This window comes from Phocoena sinus, chromosome 4, assembly GCF_008692025.1.
Source record: "Phocoena sinus isolate mPhoSin1 chromosome 4, mPhoSin1.pri, whole genome shotgun sequence".
In the NCBI taxonomy this organism is placed as follows: domain Eukaryota; kingdom Metazoa; phylum Chordata; class Mammalia; order Artiodactyla; family Phocoenidae; genus Phocoena; species Phocoena sinus.
The window spans coordinates 7008091-7028232 of record NC_045766.1 but is presented as its reverse complement, the minus strand read 5'-3'; the positions used below and the strand labels follow the sequence as shown (position 1 = coordinate 7028232).

The following is a 20142-nucleotide window of genomic DNA, read 5'->3' as shown; positions in this document are numbered from 1 at the left end:
ACAAAGTAAAAGAGCAAGATAGATGCTCCCCTCCTTCTAGGAGCCTTCCTAAAATTTCCCTATAACCTGTCCACTGGCATACTATCATCCTAGAATTTGGCCTTATGGCCAAACCAAGTGGCAAGGGGTCTGAAAAAGGTGATCTTTGGGCAAGGTGCATTGCTAAGAGTTCTGTTAAAGAAGGGGAGATTATGTAAAATATCACAACATTATCTGTAGGACCTGCCCTGATGTAAATTTTGTTTTCTTTTTCTTCATGATCATCACCATCATCACAAGGGCAAGCATTTAATTAAGCACACTCAGTGCATGTCACTAAGGGTGTAACTACCATTATCTAATACCTAATTTTTTCCTCACATTATTGCCAATTTACAGGTGAGGAAACCAAGGCTTTAAACAATAACATTACCTGACCAAGGTTATAGCTAGTAAGTTACAGGACTTTTAAGACTGTGTGATCAAAAACACATGCATTCCACCACTAGACTTTATTCTGCTTTCCTTTTCGTCAAGACACGTTTGAAATGTTTGAAATGACTATCCCAGCAAGATGTCACGAGCAAAATTAGAGACTCCCTTGACTGTGGGGATAAAACCTCATTGCCCTCATGGGAGCATTCATGAGAAAGATGAGAGGGAAAGGAAGAGATGGGTCAGAGAGAAGGAAAAGATCTATGGTTGAATTTTGTGGCCATGTATACACAGGTGAATCCAGTGACACAAGGGAGGAGGGTGTTTCTATACCAATGGCCTGAAGAAAGTAACAGGTACTCCTCCTGCACAGAGGCTGCATGTGGAGCTGGGTATTTAATAATAATAAATTTGGGTATTGTCTGAAATGATGGTCCACGGGCTAATGAATTCTTGGTATAAATCGTGTCGGCTGTCCCAGTCACAAGAGTCAGTACCTAAGCAAATTGTCCAAGGTTCCAAGCATGGAAGTGTGAAAATTAAATGAACTTGTAGAAGTACAAACATCTTATAGGTTACTAGTCAGAAGATTCTGTTAGAACCAAGGGATCCTCCTTGAAACAAAGGAATGGTTAAATTGCCAATGCAAATGTAAACAGAAGTCCAGTTAGAGAATGTACTCACTGATTTTAATTTCTGTGATGAGTTCGCCCTGTTGTATCTTTAGCTGGGTGAGCTCACATTTCTGTTCTACAATACTAGTATACAAATGTTCCTCTGCAATTCCACATGGGTCCATCTTTTGTTAAAAGCACAGAATTTAAAATGCTGTGAAGAAAAAAAAACAAATAAAAGCAAAACCATAACTCTTGAATAAAGAACTTATAGCTTTACCATTAATTAAAATAATCACATAGTTGGAAAGATGAGTCTAATAATTCCATTTCCTCAAGAAATTTTGACCCATAAGATTAAAATACAGGGCTTCCCTGGTGGCACAGTGGTTGAGAATCTGCCTGCCAATGCAGAGGACACGGGTTCGAGCCCTGGTCTGGGAAGATCCCACATGCCGCAGAGCAACTGGGCCTGTGAGCCACAGCTACTGAGCCTGCACTTCTGGAGCCTGTGCTCCGCAACAAGAGAGGCCATGACAGTGAGAGGCCCGCGCACCGCGATGAAGAGTGGCCCCCCACTCACCGCAACTAGAGAAAGCCCTCGCACAGAAATGAAGACCCAACACAGCCAATTAATTAATTAATTAATTTTTAAAAAGATTAAAATAAAAAAAAAAAGACCTTCCTAAGTGAACTGATCATTTTACTTTACAGCTATGGCCTCAACTAAATGGGTGAATGGGCCTGTCAGTCACTACAGATTCAAGTTCATTTTTTTGTTACATATATATATATCATTATAACTGTTACAATAAAATTCATATACCAATAAAACAACTATTTATTGAGATGAAGTAATAACCATGACAGCTCATGACAATAAATAGTATTCTTAGGTCTTTTCAGTTTATTTTTATTATGAATTATTGATAAGCAGGTATAAATGATTGTATTCTCAAAAGAAACTGAGGCACAGAAAAATGAACTGACTTTTTGGAGCAGGGAGGCCATGTCTGGGGCAGAGCAAGAAACACATACTCTTAGAGTGACTCTGTTGAGGGCCATCAGCTTAGCCTTTGCTACCTTGTCTGCCCTGCCCCTTCATTATCCCCTCCTTCATCCTTTCCCATCCTCTCCTTTGCTTCTTCTAGGCCTGTAAGGTTGAAGGAGCCCAGGTAGGAATCCTACAGGAGAGTTTGCAAAACTCTCCCTTTCCTTTCCTAAGGCTCTTCAAGGTGAGAGGATCAAATGGTTTGCTGTACTTCCTGCCACCTGACTTGTGAGAAGAAGGAGAGCTGAGGACACTTCTGATCTTCGTTCATCTATGATCCAAAATAGGAAAGAGTTTTATTCTCAAAGATAATATAATTTTGCTGGTTGATCTCCACATAAAGTTCCACTGAGGACCCTGTAACTTTAAAATATCAATGCCCAGTTATGCTAAGTGAAATCAGTCAGACAGAGAAAGACAAATACTGTATGAGATCACTTATATGTGGAATCTAAAAAATACAACAAACTAGTGAATATAACCAAAAAGAAGCAGACACAGAGAACAAACTAGCGGTTATCAATGAGGAGAGGGAAGGGGGAGGGGCAAGATACAGGTAGGGGAGTAAGAGGTACAAACTACTGGGTATAAAATAAGCTACAGGGAGATGTTGTACAACACAGGGAATATAGCCAATATTTTACAATATCTATAAATGGAGTATAACCTGTAAAAATTGTGAATCACTATATCGTATACCTGTAACATATAATATTGTATATCAACAATACTTCAATAAAAAATAAAATGATAAGGATACCTGAAAAATGAAATAAATAAATTAAATAAACTATCAAGGCCCAAGACCTTCCAGTAAAATTGAAAAATGTCTTATTCCTAAAAACATGCCATCATATGCTATTATAAATGACAGGCTGATTAAAACTTCAATGCAAACCTGATCAAATGCACCTTTTACATAGCTCACCACCAAGAGAGTTTAAAAGACCATTGTGGGCTAACACCAGGAAAGCAGAGAGAGTAAACCTAGCTGAGATCAGAAATGGGGAGATTTTTAACATCTTTTATTGAAATATAGTTGATTTACAATGTTGTGTTAGTTTCAGGTGTACAGTAAAGTGATTGAGAGATATATATATATGTATATATATACATATATATGTATATATCCTTTTTTAACATTCTCTTCCATTATAAGTTATTCCAAGATATTGAATCGAGTTCTCTGTGCTATATAGGAGGTCCTTGTTGGTTATCTATTTTATATATAGCAGTGTGTATATTTTAATGTCAAACTCCTAATTTATCCCTCTACCCCCCTCCCCTTGGGTAATCTTAAGTTTGTTTTCTATGTCTGTGAGTCTATTTCTGTTTTGTTTAAAATTTTTATTGGAGTATAGTTGATTTACAGTGTTGTGTTAGTTTCAGGTGTACAGCAAAGTGAATCATTCTTTTTCAGATTCTTTTCCCATGTAGGTTATTACAGAATATTGAGTAGAGTTCCCTGTGCTAGACAGTATGAGAGACTTTGAACAGCTGAATAAATAAGAGCAAAATCTGTGAGGTCTTCCATTTTAAAGGCTTTAGGGGACCTGACTTTGTTCAGATGGGCCCTGCAGCATGAATGATATGCCTCTCAAGAAGTCTTCACCATCTGTACTCATGTATATTATCCTCCGATTTAGCCAGAGCCCAAGGGAAATGGCAGCATCAAGAAGAGACTCCCATCCATTGTGGAAGACGAGGAAGAGGAAGAGAGCCGGGAAGAGGAGGAGACTGCTTCCCTCTCCCCCATCTACACAAGGGGATCTTCCTCTTCCCGTAACAAGAGGCCTGGAAGCAGTAAGAGCTATCTCGGCTTAAGCCTGAAGCAGCTGGCCTCGGGAACAGTGCCATTTCACTCACCTGTCAGAGTCTCCAGTTCCAATTCCCCCAAAAGCAAACAGGAAGCCGACGCCCCTAACCACGGTAAAAGAAAAGAGAAGAACTTGAAATTGCAACTTTCAACTTTGAACAATGCTGGACCCCCAGACCTCAGTCCAAGGTGAGAGTTCACATCATAGAATTCTTTCCGAGGTGAAACTGGCTGCCTTGTATTCAGACTAGTACCTGGCTAGTAAATGAGTCAGCCTTCTAGGCCTTTCTGCCATGCAGGTTCCTAGCCTCGATGCTTCAGCTTCCTTAAATTTTTGTGCGCCATTTTTGACTCTACGTGGAGGTGTATGCAAGATGAGAATAAATCATGTTAGTCACATTCTCAAAAGGGTCCATTACATGTTCCAAATTCTTTCTCTTCTCCCTTTATCCATTTAGCTCTACCTATTTTTATAGATGTATATTTCTACATTGTAATTTTATAACTTATAAATTTCTAATGAAAACAAAAGAGATGGAACAAAGTCCGTATTGTTATCCCCTCAGTATCTGATCTTACCAAAAGTTTCATGAAGCAATGAGTGGAAATTATGAAGGAAGTGAAGTGCTGGTCTTCATGTCCCATAGTATTTGCTTCATTATTGTGGACGACTGAACTTAGTTTTATTTCTGGTCCCTTCAGCCTGTAATATGGGATGGTTCTATTTTTTAATTTTAAAAAAATTCACTTTAGGATCAACTAAAAGTGATTGAAACACTGAAAAATTCTGACTCAGAAAATGTGAAAAGAGTAGGCTACGGTGTGTAACAGCTCAGTAAAAATAGACAAGAAAAAAACATATTGAGTGATTCCTAGTCTCATGTACTCGGCTAGGTAATTTTTCATTTACTATTACATTTAGTCTTTTCAGGAATCGTCTAAAGTAGCTTGTATTATCTCTACTATAAAGTTGTAAGAAGTGTTAAGTATTTTGAAGGTTACATATTTTGTCCAAAATCTCAGAAATTTGAGTTCTGAAATATAGATACAAATTCTGTTGTTCTGCTTATAAGGCAAGAGATGTTTCTGATATACTACATATTTAGTTAGTCATTTGAAGAACACAACTTATCCATTTAGAGAAAATATTAAGGGGAAAATAAGCAAAACAGGGTTAATGATAAGTAGGTGGATATTAAATGTTCAGGAATTCAGTTGGAGATGGTAATTTGAAAACATCCCTTAACTCTTCTCCGTCCTAAAATTTCTCTAAAATGAAAAATACTAAATTATAAAAAAGGGGGGAAATGTATCAGAGCTGGAAAAGAAATTTTCATGTACAACTTATTCTACACTTATGAAAAAACATATTTTATTTTATATCTAGAAAAAGATTTTGAGAACACACCAAGATGTTAAGGGTAGTGGTGAATGACAGTTGATTCTTCTTTTCAGATTTTTGCTACCTTTATGTTTACATTTTCTACAATAAATTCATCTTTTTTTAAAATAATGAGTGTGTTAGATATTATTTACCAAGGAAAGAAGATTAGCTAGAGTCCTAATAGTCATTTAAATATAATTCCTCAACTCTCACTTCAGAGTTTTGTCCACGTCCAGAGCAAAGATGTTTTCAAAGTTATTTTCTGCAATTCTGTAAACATTACGTTAAAACTCTTTAATTCTGGATAGAGTAGTGAATTAATATAAATTTAGATAAGAGAACATCTGTAGCTTAAGGTTTTGAATCTGAGAATAAATGAGTCTAAGATCTATAGCATTGCTGTTCAATAGAAATGTAGCATGAGCTAAAATTGTGAGCTACATGAGTAATTTTAAATGTTCCAGTAGCCACATCTTTAAAAAGTAAACACACACACGTGGAATTTTTTAATAATAATTTTAATAAGATATTTTATTTGACTCAATATGCCCCAAATACTAGCATTTCAAATGTGAACAATGTAAAAAATTTCTAATTAAATAACTTACATTTTTTACTAAAATCTTCAAAATCCAGTGTGTATTTTATAGTTACAGCACATCTCTTTTTGCACATTTCAGGTGCTCAATGGCCGTATAAGGCTAATGGCTACCATATTGGATAGCCCAGCTCTAGAGTGTCTAGAATTTCGAAATTTAACACACGATTTTTCAAGTCTTCTAGGAATACTGGAACCCATGGATATAAATGCGCAACTAGCCAATGCTTGTTATTTTAAACAGGGTTGTTGATGGAATTGAAGATGGAAACTGTAGTGAGGAAAGCCAGTCTTTTGACTTTGGCTCTGAACGAGTCAGACCGGAGCCCCGAATTTCTCCTCCTCTTGGAGGTAAGCTCTATATTTAGTCTTCTCTCAAGGGGTGATATGTCTTTACAACTTGTAATGTTTGGTATAGGCACTTTTTTGCCTTCCCATTCTCGGGGTATTCTCCATGTGATGGAACTTAACCAAAGCCACAAAGTAATTTGACTTGAGTCTGTGCCACCTCCAAGTTATTAAGATAGCGTTTGTAATGGTTCCTCTATCCAGGCTCGACACCCTGCAGCTTACCAGCCCAGGTAAATGGTGTGTCAGGAGGAGACTCAAATTTCTGCTCTTCATCAGAGGGTAACCATGTTTTCCTATTATAAATGCAGACTAATCCACAGAAACAACATTACCCAAAGGAAATGCTGTGTTGGGTGTAGACTGTAGGAACATTGGTTATACTTAACCAATTTATTGGGTAAGTGGTTACATACTTGCAGTTTGCCAGGGATAAATATCTTCAGAAGTATGTAAGAATATCGGAAATGATGGGGAATTATATGAAGTACTACCCTCTAGGGATGGTGAATTAACGTAAAGTACCCCCAAACCTAGCCCAGGCTCCTCTCTCTCCATTTCATTCTTGAGTTCATTGCCCACAAAAGAATTTGTCAGCATGATGAAGGCCAGAAATGACAACTTCTAAAAGAAGACGCACCTGTAGTTGATAGAGAATAATGAACATAGGTGATCCCAAACAGTCACCAGATGCAAGGCAGATCCTTGTGTCAGGATCTCCTGCTAATTGGTGAATCCTTCCATGGGCAAAGCCAAGCCCAGTAAAGACTTCTGAATGTACAGCTCTGGGGGTATGTCTCCATTTGGTAGAATACCAGTCTTCCATCTCAATCAACAGTTCTTCTCAGCACTCATCTGGGAAGATGGAAGAGTAAGACTCCATAGTAGGACAATGGTGGGAGGTAGGAAGGTGAGGAGAGGAATGCAGATGTTAGTCAACAATCATGATTCATCCATGTAATGGACTTATATCTGCTCTGAGCAAGAAGCACAGAAATCATAGTTCTAGTCAACCAGATGTGAGCATTTGCTATGGAAGCTGATGGTGGGTCCCAATAGGAAGTTTTCCTTGTTGGCTCACAGGACGTCATCATGCCATCCACCTAGTATTTCTGGTCCTGCCACCCCCCTTAGCCTCCTCTTCTCCCTTTTCCCAACATCTACCCCAATACTCATCCATTCAAGCAACAAATATTCTTGACTTTACCTCCTAAATATCTCTCAGTTATGTCTGAGACTTTCTATCCTTCCTTCTACCACCCTTTTCCCTGCCACATTCACTCTTGCCTGCAGTGCTTCCAAAGTCACTTCTCTGTTTTCACACTGTTCTCCATACAGAGTGAACTTTTAAAAAAATACAAATTTATTCTTATTACGCTATTCCTATGCTTAAAATCCTGAGATGGATTCCTACTGCCCTTAGTATGAAATCCACACCTATTGCATAATTGCTTTTTTTTTTAAATATATTATTTATTTATTATTTTGGCTGCATTGGGTCTTCATTGCTGTGCGCAGGCTTTCTCTAGTTGCAGTGAGCGGGGGCTACTTTTCATTGCAGTACGCGGGCTTCTCATTAGGGTGGCTTCTCTTGCTGCAGAGCACAGGCTCTAAGCACGGGGGCTACAGTAGTTGTGACGCACGGGCTTAGTTGCTCCATGGCATGTGGGATCTTCCCAGACCAGGGCTCGAACCTGTGTCCCCTGCATTGGCAGGCAGATTCTTAACCACTGCACCACCAGAGAAGCCCCATAATTGCTTTTTCAATGTCTCTTTTCCCAGCTAGACTCAAAGCCCCATGAAGGTCAATATATTTTCTTTATTTCTGTCTCATCTAAAGGAGGCTTAGCCTGTTGTAGGTGATCTCTTATCATTCATTGAATGAATAGATTAACTTTGAAAAATATCTCAGCAAAAGGAACTTTTACTACTCTGACACTTTTGATTGTTTTGAGCGACTTTTTTCTCCCACAGGCAAATTTTCTACACATAATTGACCAGAATTAGGATAGTCATCATGATATATATATATATACGACATATATAGATATAGATACCTCTGTATATCAAATCCTTTCCACTCTAGCTAGCAATGATTCATCTGTGCTTCTGCTCCTGACAGATATGAAATGTATTTGTAAAAGTAAGGTAGAGAAAAAGTGGAGATGAGAGACCCGGGAAACGGGAGAAATCACCTTTTAGAGCAACATTGGAAGAGACAGAAAGCCTGCAGTGGGGATGAGCAGCTTTAATAGAGGTCGGAGGAAAATGCTCTCATGGGTACAGGACTCAAAATCTGGAAAGGGAAGAGAGGAGAAAAGAACATCTCTTTTCTATGGCTTGGACACTGGCTGTGATATATTTTTGGAAAATGGTCAAAGAAGAGAACATGTGCCATTTGGGCACATGGTAGGACTGTGTTCAGGAGAGGGGGAAGGTGGCCATGGACACATCCAGTAAGTGTGGCCACAGTCACCACCATGCTGTGTGCCTAGTTTCAAAGAGCTCACCAGGTGCCATCCAGAGGAGAACTAGGGAGACAGAAGCTACAGTGCACCGACATCAGGAAAGGTTGAAGGTAGCTTGGGCTTCCTTCCTTGTTCTAACTGCCCCAGTCCTGAAATATGAGGTTTATTCCTGAAGGACTCATTCTGCATGTGTGTCACTTTCCAGACCCAGAGATTGGAGCTGCTGTCCTCTTCATCAAAGCAGAGGAGACCAAGCAGCAGATAAACAAACTCAACAGCGAGGTATGGAGCTTTGCCTTTCTCTGGTCATGTTGGAGTGGTGAGAGGGGAAAGAAATCCTACTCACCAGCAGAAGTGGTATAATATAGTCATGATGAATATGTGCTCTGGTGTCTGGTGACAAATATGGATGAATTCCCACTCAGCCTCATGTGACTATTAGTCACTTACCTTCTCTCAAGCTCTATTTCCCCATGGGTAGCAAAGAGATAGTAGTCATCCCCACCTTATGGCCCGTTTGTGAAATTAAATGAAATAACCTAGGTAAATTATTTAACCTACAGGAAACACTAACTAAATGATTATTATAATTGGTGTCATAAATGTATTGATACTTGGTTTAATTGGTGCTTTGTCACTTTTTTCAAGTACTTTAATTTTTAATGAGTTAAAGCAAGATCATTTGTCCAATCAAAAGTAATGAATCAGAGTAACCAAATGGCCTGAAACTCTATTCTTTTCTCTGGCCTGTATTTGCTGTGTAACTTTGAGCACTTTAGCTCTTTAGATCTTACCATCTCTCCGTGTAAAATAAGGTTATTTCTTAAAAAACTTTATTGAGGTATATTGTACGTATCATAAAATTCACCTATTTCAAGTGTATAGTTTAATGATTTTTACTATCTTTATTGAGTGGTTCAACCATCCCCACCTGAGTTTTAGAGTATTTTTCCTCCCTAAAAAGATCTCTCACACCCATTTATGATTAATCTCTGTTCCCACATCTAGCCCTAGGCAACCACTTATCTACTTTCTGTTTCTATAAATTTGTCTTTTCTGTATGTCTCATATAAATAGAGAAGGTAATTTCTGAATCAGTCTCTTAATTTGGGTGTCCCCCTAAAATTAAATTTTTTTAAAAAATAGATTTTGAGACAATGATTTGGATGCAGATAGTTTCTTTGGGAGGTGATCCAGGAAGCAAGATGAAGGAGCAAAGGAATAAGACAGGAAAGAAAGGAAAACAAGTAAATAAGTGTGTGTTAATGAGATCATTCACTCTGTAGGCAATTGGGGCTTGATCCTGCTCGGGGGTGGCCACTGAGAGACTGGGTAGGGCAACTCAGAATTGTTCTTCCATGAGACAAGTAAAAGGAGTTGAGGGTGGCTCCTGAGAGGTTACCTTCAGGCTTAGCTGCAGAAGACGCTAGGAGGATCCTTCAGACAGGAATATGCAGGAAGACCCAGCTGTCTGTGGTGAACTTCCAGGTAGACCTAGGCCAAGTTCAGTGAGCAGACACAGACAGGGTAATAGGGCTGAAGTTTTAGATTCTCTGATGAGGTCTTGATGGAAAATGTAACCAACTGATGATATTGATGAGATTTGAAAAAAATGAAATTCACGTAATCATAATTGGTTTCCAATTACCTGTAATAATGGAAAACTGGGCAGCTTGTCACAAAGTCTATAGGGTTCTTTTGTTAATAAATTTATTTATTTCATTTATCTTATTTTTGGCTGTGTTGGGTCTTCGTTGCTGCGTGTGGGCTTTCTCTACTTGCTGCGAGCAGGGGCTACTCTTCGTTGAGGTGCGTGGGCTTCTCATCGTGGTGGCTTCTCTTGTTGCAGAGCACAGGCTCTAGGCGCACGGACTTCAGTAGTTGTGGCTCGTGGACTCCAGAGCACAGGCTCAGTAGTTGTGGCGCACGGGCTTAGCTGCTCCGCCGCATGTGGGATCTTCCCGAACCAGGGCTCAAACCCGTGTCCCCTGCATTGGCAGGCAGATTCTTAACCACTGCACCACCAGGGAAGCTCAAGTCTATAGGTTTTTGTTCAATGTGTGTTCCATCAGCTTAGTGAAGATTTGTGCTTTACTGCCCTCTCTCATTCGGAGTCTACACTTTCTGGAAGTGAGATGGTTGCCAACAAGAAGTAAGAGGGCCAAAGGGCAGACTAACAAAATAGGAAAAGAAAAACTAACTGGATTGAAACTGCTTAAATCATGAGGACTTGGCCATATGTGAGATCACACAAATAATCTCATTAAAAATACACCAAAAAAAAATACACAGAAGAACAAAAAGAAAACAAACTAAACACTCTTTTGGGCACCTGGACATCAACTTTTGTGTGTGTGTGGTTTAAGAGTGCTTTATTATTGTGGGGTTTTTTGTTGTTGGGTTTTTTTTTTTTTTTGGATAGCAACTTTTTATTAAACAATTTTCTTTAAGATACTGTTCTCAGATAAAATCACACATTAATAACATTTGAATTATCAATATTTTCCTTCACATTTGAGTTTATTTAATGGTTTTAGGAACTGACTGACCAATATCTTAGCTGAAACACAGAAGTTAGTAATTAGTTTTGGGGAAAAAATGTGTTGGTATCTTCAATGTTCACCTTCCCTAAGTTCAGGTTTTTCCTCTATTAAATGGTAATGATAAAATCTGCCATAGAGGAGCGTGGTAAGGACTTAATACCATATGTAAAGCACCAAACATGGTGGTCAAATGCTCATTCTCTCCTCATACAAGGTCATGCTTCTAGTCAACAAATGTGACTCTCAAGTTAGTCCCCCCTGCTACCCAGCAGTGCCCCATGCAGAGTAACAGGAGAGAGAATTAGTCAATGCATATGGAATAAAATGAAAATGAATGGACTTAAGGGAAACATATTTGATCATGAAAATGAGACTGCTTTCACCTGAGACTTCCTTTTGCTATGAAGGCACTCACTATAAAATTAGAATAGGGACTTCCCTGGTGGCACAGTGGTTAAGAATCTGCCTGCCAGTGCAGGGGACATGGGTTTGAGCCCTGGTCTGGGAAGATGCCACTGAGCAACTAAGCCTGTGGGCCACAACTACTGAGCCCGCCTGCCACAATTACTGAAGCCCACGCACCTAGAGCTCATGCTCCGCAACAAGAGAAGCCACTGCAATGAGAAGCCCATGCACCACAAGGAAGAGTAGCCCCTGCTCACCGCAACTAGAGAAAGCCACGCGCAGCAACGAAGACCCAATGCAGCCAAAAATAAATAAATATATTTATTTTTTAAAATTACAATAAAAAATGATAGGGTAAAAAATTTACATTTCAGTGCATCTTATTTTAACTAAATAATTTGATGTAAAAGTGTCACCGATTTACTGTAAAGAACACTTATTCTGTAACACTTAAGTTGATTTAAGGGCAAGGAGACCCAGTATGCCAGCTAACAATGCTTAACCATTATTTGACATTACACTAAACGTTTAAGTGGTAAAATGATATTAAAACTAGGCAAAAGACAACCTGCCAAACTTAACAGAAAGGTAATCACAGGCAAATCTTCAATTTCAAAGTGAGAAAATGCGGTGGCTTGTTAAATCATCCTTAGCAGAGTGCACTTTGGCTGGAGTGCTCTAATTGCCACTTGTTAACATTTTATTTTGTAGGTACATAAAGGAGCCAGTTAATATTAGGCCATTTTATTCCAACTTGAGTCTTAACTATATTAAGGAGAATGAAAATGTTTCATGTATATAATACATGCCTAAACAAAAATATAAATGAGTTTTGTAGAAACATATTGACTTTTCTGAGAGAGAAGTCTGGCTTCTCATACTATTTATTAACTCCATTTTTAAAACAACTTTATTGAGGTATAATTAATGTGTCATAGAATTCATCCTTTTAAATTGTACACCTCGGGACTTCCCTGGCTGTTCAATGGTTATGACTCTGTGCTTGTACGGCAGGGAGCGCGGGTTCGATCCCTGGTCAGGGAACTAAGATCCCGCAAGCCAGACAGCACAGCCAAAATTAATTAATTAATTAATTAATTAATTAAAGCCTACACTTGAGGGCTTTTAGTATATTCCTAGACTTGTGCATGCATCACCATAATAAATTTTAGAACATTTTGTTACCCCACAAAGAAGCTTTGCACCACACAGCCATCACCCCTAATGCCAGTGGCTCCCCATCTTCAGCCCCAGGCAACCACTAAGCTACACTATGTACCTGTAGATTCGCCCACTCAGGCCATTTTATATAAATGGAATCATACAATATGGTCCTTTGTGACTGGCTTTTTTCACTGAGTGTAATATTTTCGAGGTTTTCATCTCACATTGTTGCATACCAGTACTTTATTCCTTTTTACTGCCAAGTAATATTTCATTATATAGATCTAGCACATTTTGTTTATTCATTCATCATTTGATGGGCATTTGTGTTGTAACCACTTTTTGGCTAATATGAACAATGCTACTATGAACTTTCATAAAACATTCACGCAAGATTTTGTGTGCACATGTTTTAATTTCTCCTGAGTAAAGAAGAATGGCTGGTAACCCTATGTGTAAACATTTGAGGAACTGCCAGGCTGTTTCCCAAAGCAGCAGAAGAATTTTACATTTAGCAGCATATGAAGGTTCCAACCTCTCCACTTTCTCACCAACAATTTTTATTTGTTATTATCTGATTTTTTTATATAACCGTTCTTGTGTGCATAAAGTGGTATCTCATGTGGTTTCCATTTGCATTTCCCTGATAGCTAATAATTTGAGCATCTTTTCATGTGTTATTGGCCATTTGTATGTCTTTGGTGAACTGTCAGTTTAGATCTTCTGTCCATTTTTAAATTAGGTTGTCTGTTTATTACTGAGTTGTGAGTGTTCTTTATATATTCTAGATAACAAGTTATGATGGATGTACAGTTTTCTTCTCACATTCTTTAAGTTGTCCTTTAATTTTCTTAATGTTTTTCTATAAAGCACAATTTGGTGATATCCAATTTATCTCCTTTTTCTTTTGTTCTTTGTGATTTTGAGGTCACATCTAAGAAACCATTGCCTATCCCAAGGTCATTAAGATTTATTCCTCTGTCTTATTCTAAAGGTTTTATAGTGTGAGCTCTTACATTTAGGTCTTTGGTCTATTTTGAGTTAATTTTTGTATATGGGTGATGTATGGGTCCAATTTTACTTAATTTTTTTGTGTGGATGTCTAGTGATCACATCACCATTTATTAAAAACACTGTTTTCCCCACTGAATTGTCTTTGTACTCTTGTGACACTCAACTTGCCATTGATATGAGGGTTTATTTCTGGACTCTCAATTCTATTCTATTGCTCTATGTGTCTATCCATATCTTTCTAAATTTCTTTCAACAATATTTTGTAGTTTTCAGTGTACAAGTCTTGCACTTCCTTGGTTAAATGTATTCCTAAGAGTTCTAATACTTTTTTATCATCTTTATTGGAGTATAATAGCTTTACAATGGTGTGTTATATTCTGCTGTACAACAAAGTGAATCAGCTATACATATACATATATCCCCATATCTTCTCCCTCTTGTATCTCCCTCCCACCCTCCCTATCCCACCCCTCTAGGTGGTCACAAAGCACCAAGCTGATCTCCCTGTGCTATGTGGCTGCTTCCCACTAGCTATCTATTTTACATTTGGTAGTGTATATATGTCCATGCCACTCTCTCACTCCATTCCAGCTTACTGTTCCCCCTCCCCGTGTCCTCAAGTCCATTCTCTACGTCTGCGTCTTTATTCTTGTCCTGCCCCTAGGTTCTTCAGAATCTTTTTTTTTAGATTCCATATATATGTGTTAGCATACAGTATTTGTTTTTCTATTTCTGACTTACTTCACTCTGTATGACAGTCTCTAGGTCCATCCACCTCACTACAAATAACTCAATTTCGCTTCTTTTTATGGCTGAGTAATATTCCATTGTATATATGTGCCACATCTTCTTCTTTTTTTTTTTTTTGAGGTACACAGGCCTCTCACTGTTGTGGCCTCTCCCGTTGCGGAGCACACGCTCCGGACGCGCAGGCTCAGCGGCCATGGCTCACGGGCCCAGCCGCTCTGTGGCATGTGGGATCTTCCCAGACCGGGGCACAAACCCATGTCCCCTGCATCAGCAGGCGGACTCTCAACCACTGCACCACCAGGGAAGCCCCGCCACATCTTTATCCATTCATCTGTTGATGGACACTTAAGCTGCTTCCATGTCCTGGCTATTGTAAATACAGCTGCAATAAACATTGTGGTACATGACTCTTTGAATTATGGTTTTCTCAGGGTATATGCCCAGTAGTGGGATTGCTGGGTCGTATGGTAGTTCTATTTTTAGTTTTTTAAGGAACCTCCATACTGTTCTCCATAGTGGCTGTATCAATATACATTCCCACCAACAGTGCAGAGGGTTCCCTTTTTTCCACACCCTCTCCAGCATTTACTGTTTGTAGATTTATGGTAGTTCTATTTTTAGTTTTTTAAGGGAGTTCTAATGTTTTTGATGCTATTGTAAATGAAATTGTTTTCTTAATTTATTTTTGGATTGTTCACTTATAGTGTACGGAAATACACCTGATTTTTGCTTGCTCATCTTGTATCCTGCAACTTTACCAAACATTTTAAATAGTGCTAATAATTTGGGAGTGGGTTTTTTGGAAATTTTTTATATTAGATCATGCCATCTAGAAGTAGAGATAGTTTTATTTCTCCTTTTCCAGTTTAAATGCCTTTTATTACCTTTTCTTCCCTAATTGCCTTGGCTAGAACTTCCAGTACTTCACTGAATAGAAATGGAAAGAAATATCCCTCTCTTGTGCCTCCCCTTGGGAAGGAAGTCTTTGTCTTTCACCATTGAATATGATGTTAACTGTGCGTATTTCATAAATTCCCTTTTTCATGTTGAGAGAGTACCCTTGTATCCCTGATTTGTTGAGTGTTTTTATCACAAGGGGATGTTAAATTTTGTCAAATGCTTTTTCTTGCACCTATTGAGATGACAATGTGTTTGTTTGTTTGTTGTCCTTTATTCTACCAATATGGTATATTATGTTAATTAATGATTTGGGGATGGCAAACTAAACTTGCATTCTTAAAATAAATCCCCCTGGTCATGGTGTAGAATCCCTTTTAAATATTGCTGGATTCAATTTGGTAGTATTTTTTTGAGGATTTTTGCCATCTATATTCATAAATTACTGGTCTACAGTTTTCTTTTTCTTGTGATATCTTTGTCTGGTTTTCATGTGAGAGTAATATTGGTCTCATAAAATGAGTTGAGAAGTGTTCCCTCCTCTTCTATATTTTTAAATAGTTTGTGAAGAATTGCTATTAATGCTCGCTTAAAGGTCTGGTGAAGCCATCTGGTCCTGGGCTTTTCTTTGTGGAAAGTTTTTTGATTACTAATTTAATCACTTTACTTTTATGGGTCTATTTAGATATTCTATTTCTTCTTGAGTCAGTTTTGGTAGTTTACGTCTCTGTAGAAATTTGTCAAATTCATCTGTTATCTTACTTGTTGGCCTATAGCGTTCAAAGTATTTCCTTATGATTCTTTTTTTTTTTTTTCCTTATGATTCTTTTCATTTCTGTAATGTTGGTAGTAATGTCTCCTCTTTCATTCCTGATTTTAGTAATTTGAGTCATCTCTCTTCTTATTTAGGTGAAGCTTTGTCAATTTTGTTGATATTTTCAAAAAAACAGCTTTTGGTTTTGATCATTTTTCTTCATTTTTATTCTCTATTTTCATTGTTTTCTGCTCTAATCCTCATTATTTCCTTCTTCCTGCTTCCTTTGAATTTAGTTCACTTTTCTTTTTCCAGTGCCTTAAGGTGAAGTTGATTTTATATCTTTCTTCTTTTTCAATAGGCATTACCATAAATTTCTCCCTAAGCACTGCTTTAACTACATCCCATAAACTTGAGTATGTTGTGTTTTCATTTTCATTTATCTCAAATTATTTTTTAATTTCTCCTGTGATTTCTTCTTTGACCTATTGCTTATTTAGTAATGTGTGATTTAATGTCCACATACTTGAGAATTTCCCAATTTTCTTTATTACTAATTTCTAATTTCATTCCATTATATTTGAAGAACACACTTTGTATGATTTTAATCCTGTTACATTTATTTAGGTTTACTTAATGGCATAGCATATGGTCTTTCCTGGAGAATGTTCTGTGTGCACTTGAGAAGACTGTGTATTCTGCTGTTGTTGGGTGAATATTCTATAGATGTCTGTTATGTCTATGACTATAGGTCTGTGACGTTCAAGTTTTCTATTTCCTTGTTGATCTGCCCAGTTGTTCTATTTATTATTAAAAATGAGATATTGCAGTCTCTAACTACTATTACTGATTGTCTATTTCTCCCTTCAATTTTGACTTTTTTTGCTTCATGTATTTAGGGCTCTGTTGTTATATATATATATATATATATATATATATATATATATATATATATATATATAATTGTTATCATTTCCTGTAAAGTTGACCACCTGTTTTACCAAATGTTTCTTCTTTATCTCTAGTAAAATTTTTAAGTCTATTTTGTCTGATATTAGTATAGCTTTTCCAGCTTTCTTATGGTTGCTGTTTGCATGATATCTTTTTTCATCCTTCTTCTTTTAACCTACTTGTATATTTGACTCTAATGTGTGTCTTCTGTTGACAGCTTATAGATGTCTTGATTTTTTTTATTCAATCTATCAATATTTGCCTTTTGATTAGATGGCTTAATTCATTCATATTTAATATTATTGATATAGTTTGATTTACATCTTCTATTTTACTTTTTATTTTCTATTTATCTCCTGTTTGCTTGTTTTCACTTACTAATTGTGGGCTTCTTACATTATCAAATATTCTTTTTTAAGATAAGTTCAAAACACTTATGATGGTTACTTAATAAAACAGGATTACATAGACCAAGGGGTAGACGTTCCTCACTTACTTTATATAATTCCAGAAACATATATAATACTTGAACATTTTTGTTCTTTTTCAGATGATTTAAAATAAAACTTAGAGAATAATTCCTCTGTGGTTAAATACATCTGGTATATTTTACTTAAAATTAACTCATATTCTTAGAGATGAACATTAGTCATTAGCATACTAAGACTCTATGAATTCTTGCAGTAAAGAAACAAAATTAAGTTATTTTTAGCCTGCACCGACCAAATGCATTTGCTTATGGATCACTTTAATGACAAAATAACTGTGAACATTTTGTCTTGCATTAGCATACCTTGGAATAATATGAAAAGCACTGAACTAAGGAAAAAGCCTCTTTCAGATGTTATCCAAAATTCTCACCTTCCTTTTTTACTTTATCCTATTCTGAGTTTGGTTTCGCCCCATTTTATATACTAAGGTGTATTCACATTCTTATTTTGGGTCTCTTTTTCATGTTCCCAGAACATTCTTGATTTTTGTTTTTGCATCTGCTTAAAGTTCACTTCAAGTACAGTCTTTACCAATTGATTTCTATAAAGGTTTGTACTTCTCATATGTTGCCCAAAACATATATGTGGATATACACATATATTAACAGAGAGTGAGTGAGAGAGAGAGAGAGAGATTTATTATAAGGAATTGGGCCATGCAGTTAGGAAGCTGAGGAGTCACAGTTCTGCAGTTGGCAAACTAGAGACACAGGAGAGCTGATGATGTAGTTCCAGGTCCAATCCAAAGGTCTGAAAACCAGTAGTATAAGTCTGTAAGTCCTGGTCCAAAAGTCAGCAGTCTCAAGACCCGAGAAGAGCTTATGTTTCAGTTTGAATCTGAAGGCAGGAGGAGACTGACGTACCAGATCAATAGTCAGGCAGGAGGAGTTCCCTCTTAGACTTTTTGTTCTATTCAGGTCTTCAATTGATTGAAGGAGGCCCACATACATTAGGGACAATCTGCTTTACTCAGTGTACTGATTCAAATGTTAATCTCATCCAGAAACAGCTTCACAGACACACCCAGAACAACGTTTGACCAAATGTCTGGGCACCCCATGGCCCAGTCACATTGGTAAATAAAAACCGTCACATCCACAAAATACCTTCTGTTTGTCAGACCAGTGGCTTTATTTCCAGTTTAAATCATTGGCCTGTTTCAATGTTCAAGCTGCTTTGGTGGGAATAATCCTTTTCCTTCTAATTTTTAAAAAAATATTCCCCTATGGCCAAGATGTTGTGGTTCTTTTAATGAGACAAAATTAAACATTTTCTCAAACTCCAGAATTTAGAAAGTGACTTTTACCTTTTATAACTTCATATATTGTAAGTTATACATATATGTGAGCAGAAACAAAATTTGGGGAAGACCAGCTCTATTCTTGACACCACTACTTTGCTGGGAATCTCACTGAGTGATTTGGAGCCCTTTGTTTCATTGACACATTAGCATACTGTTAAGAGATTTGAGAAATCTACGCATATCAACTTGGCCTCTAGCATGTTAGAGTCCAAGTTCTTGTTGCTGTGGAGACTGACAGAAAAGCATCTCCTTTTCCGACACGATTGTGTTTGCATCACATTTCATAATTGGATCATAGATCATGTTCTTTAAAAATAGCTATTCCAGTTATCTCCCTAGATCCACTATTTTCCTAAGGCGTTAAAGCATCATTTTATAATAGTCACTAAGAATATACATCCAATTTCAAATAGTGTTTTGTAACATCGACATCCTTTAACTTGTTTTAATATCTTTTAAATTTCTCATTTGCAACTTCCTCAAAAAAGCCTAGTAACTTTCTCTGAAATATCGAAGAGTCTCATTATTCTCAGATAGGCATTGTTACAGGGTAAAGTATACTGAGGTAAAAAACTCCAAATCTCATTGGTTCAAATTTATTTCTTGTTCAACCAACGCCTAATATTAGTTAGCTCGAGGGGGCACCACTACCTGGAATGTCATTGATTAGCTATGTTCCATTTGAAGAGCAGAGCACAGACAATTGTTTTGGCTCAAAAGATATACACATCATTTCTGTTTATATTTCATTAACTAGAACTAATTCCATTGATACAATTAATTTCAAGAGATAAAAAGTATAATTTTCTGTGTACTCCAGAAGTAACAGAAAACTAAATACTAGTAAGCACTAGTAATATCTACCACAGCACCCAAACATTAATAGGAAAATTTTGTCTCCTCTTTCCTTTGCTTAAGATTGAGTGCCAATATATCCCCAATTAAATGTGTCATACAATAACCAAGCAAACACATACAGGTAATGAAATGTTTTCTGCCGCAAAACAGAGAATCTCAGTTGTTTTCTAGGTTATATTTGAGAAAGCTACCAGATAAGTTTTAAATTTGTGTCACTAGATCAGTGAAGGCTCTTTCAGTCAAATAAATAGAATAGTAATAACAGGTTGTTCTTTAATTAAGAGTTGCTTTACTTAGATAAACAACAAGGACCTACTAT

General features: G+C 37.2%; 1 protein-coding gene across 1 annotated transcript in view; it reads left to right on the top strand.

Moving 5' to 3' along the window:
* KCNH8 (potassium voltage-gated channel subfamily H member 8) overlaps positions 1 to 20142 on the top strand; it is a 401601-nt gene that overhangs the window by 361935 nt on the left and 19524 nt on the right. The window contains exons 13-15 of the mRNA XM_032630495.1: positions 3726 to 4084; positions 6122 to 6228; positions 8899 to 8975. Coding sequence (XP_032486386.1) covers positions 3726 to 4084; positions 6122 to 6228; positions 8899 to 8975 — 543 coding nt within the window. The remainder of the gene's footprint in view (positions 1 to 3725; positions 4085 to 6121; positions 6229 to 8898; positions 8976 to 20142) is intronic.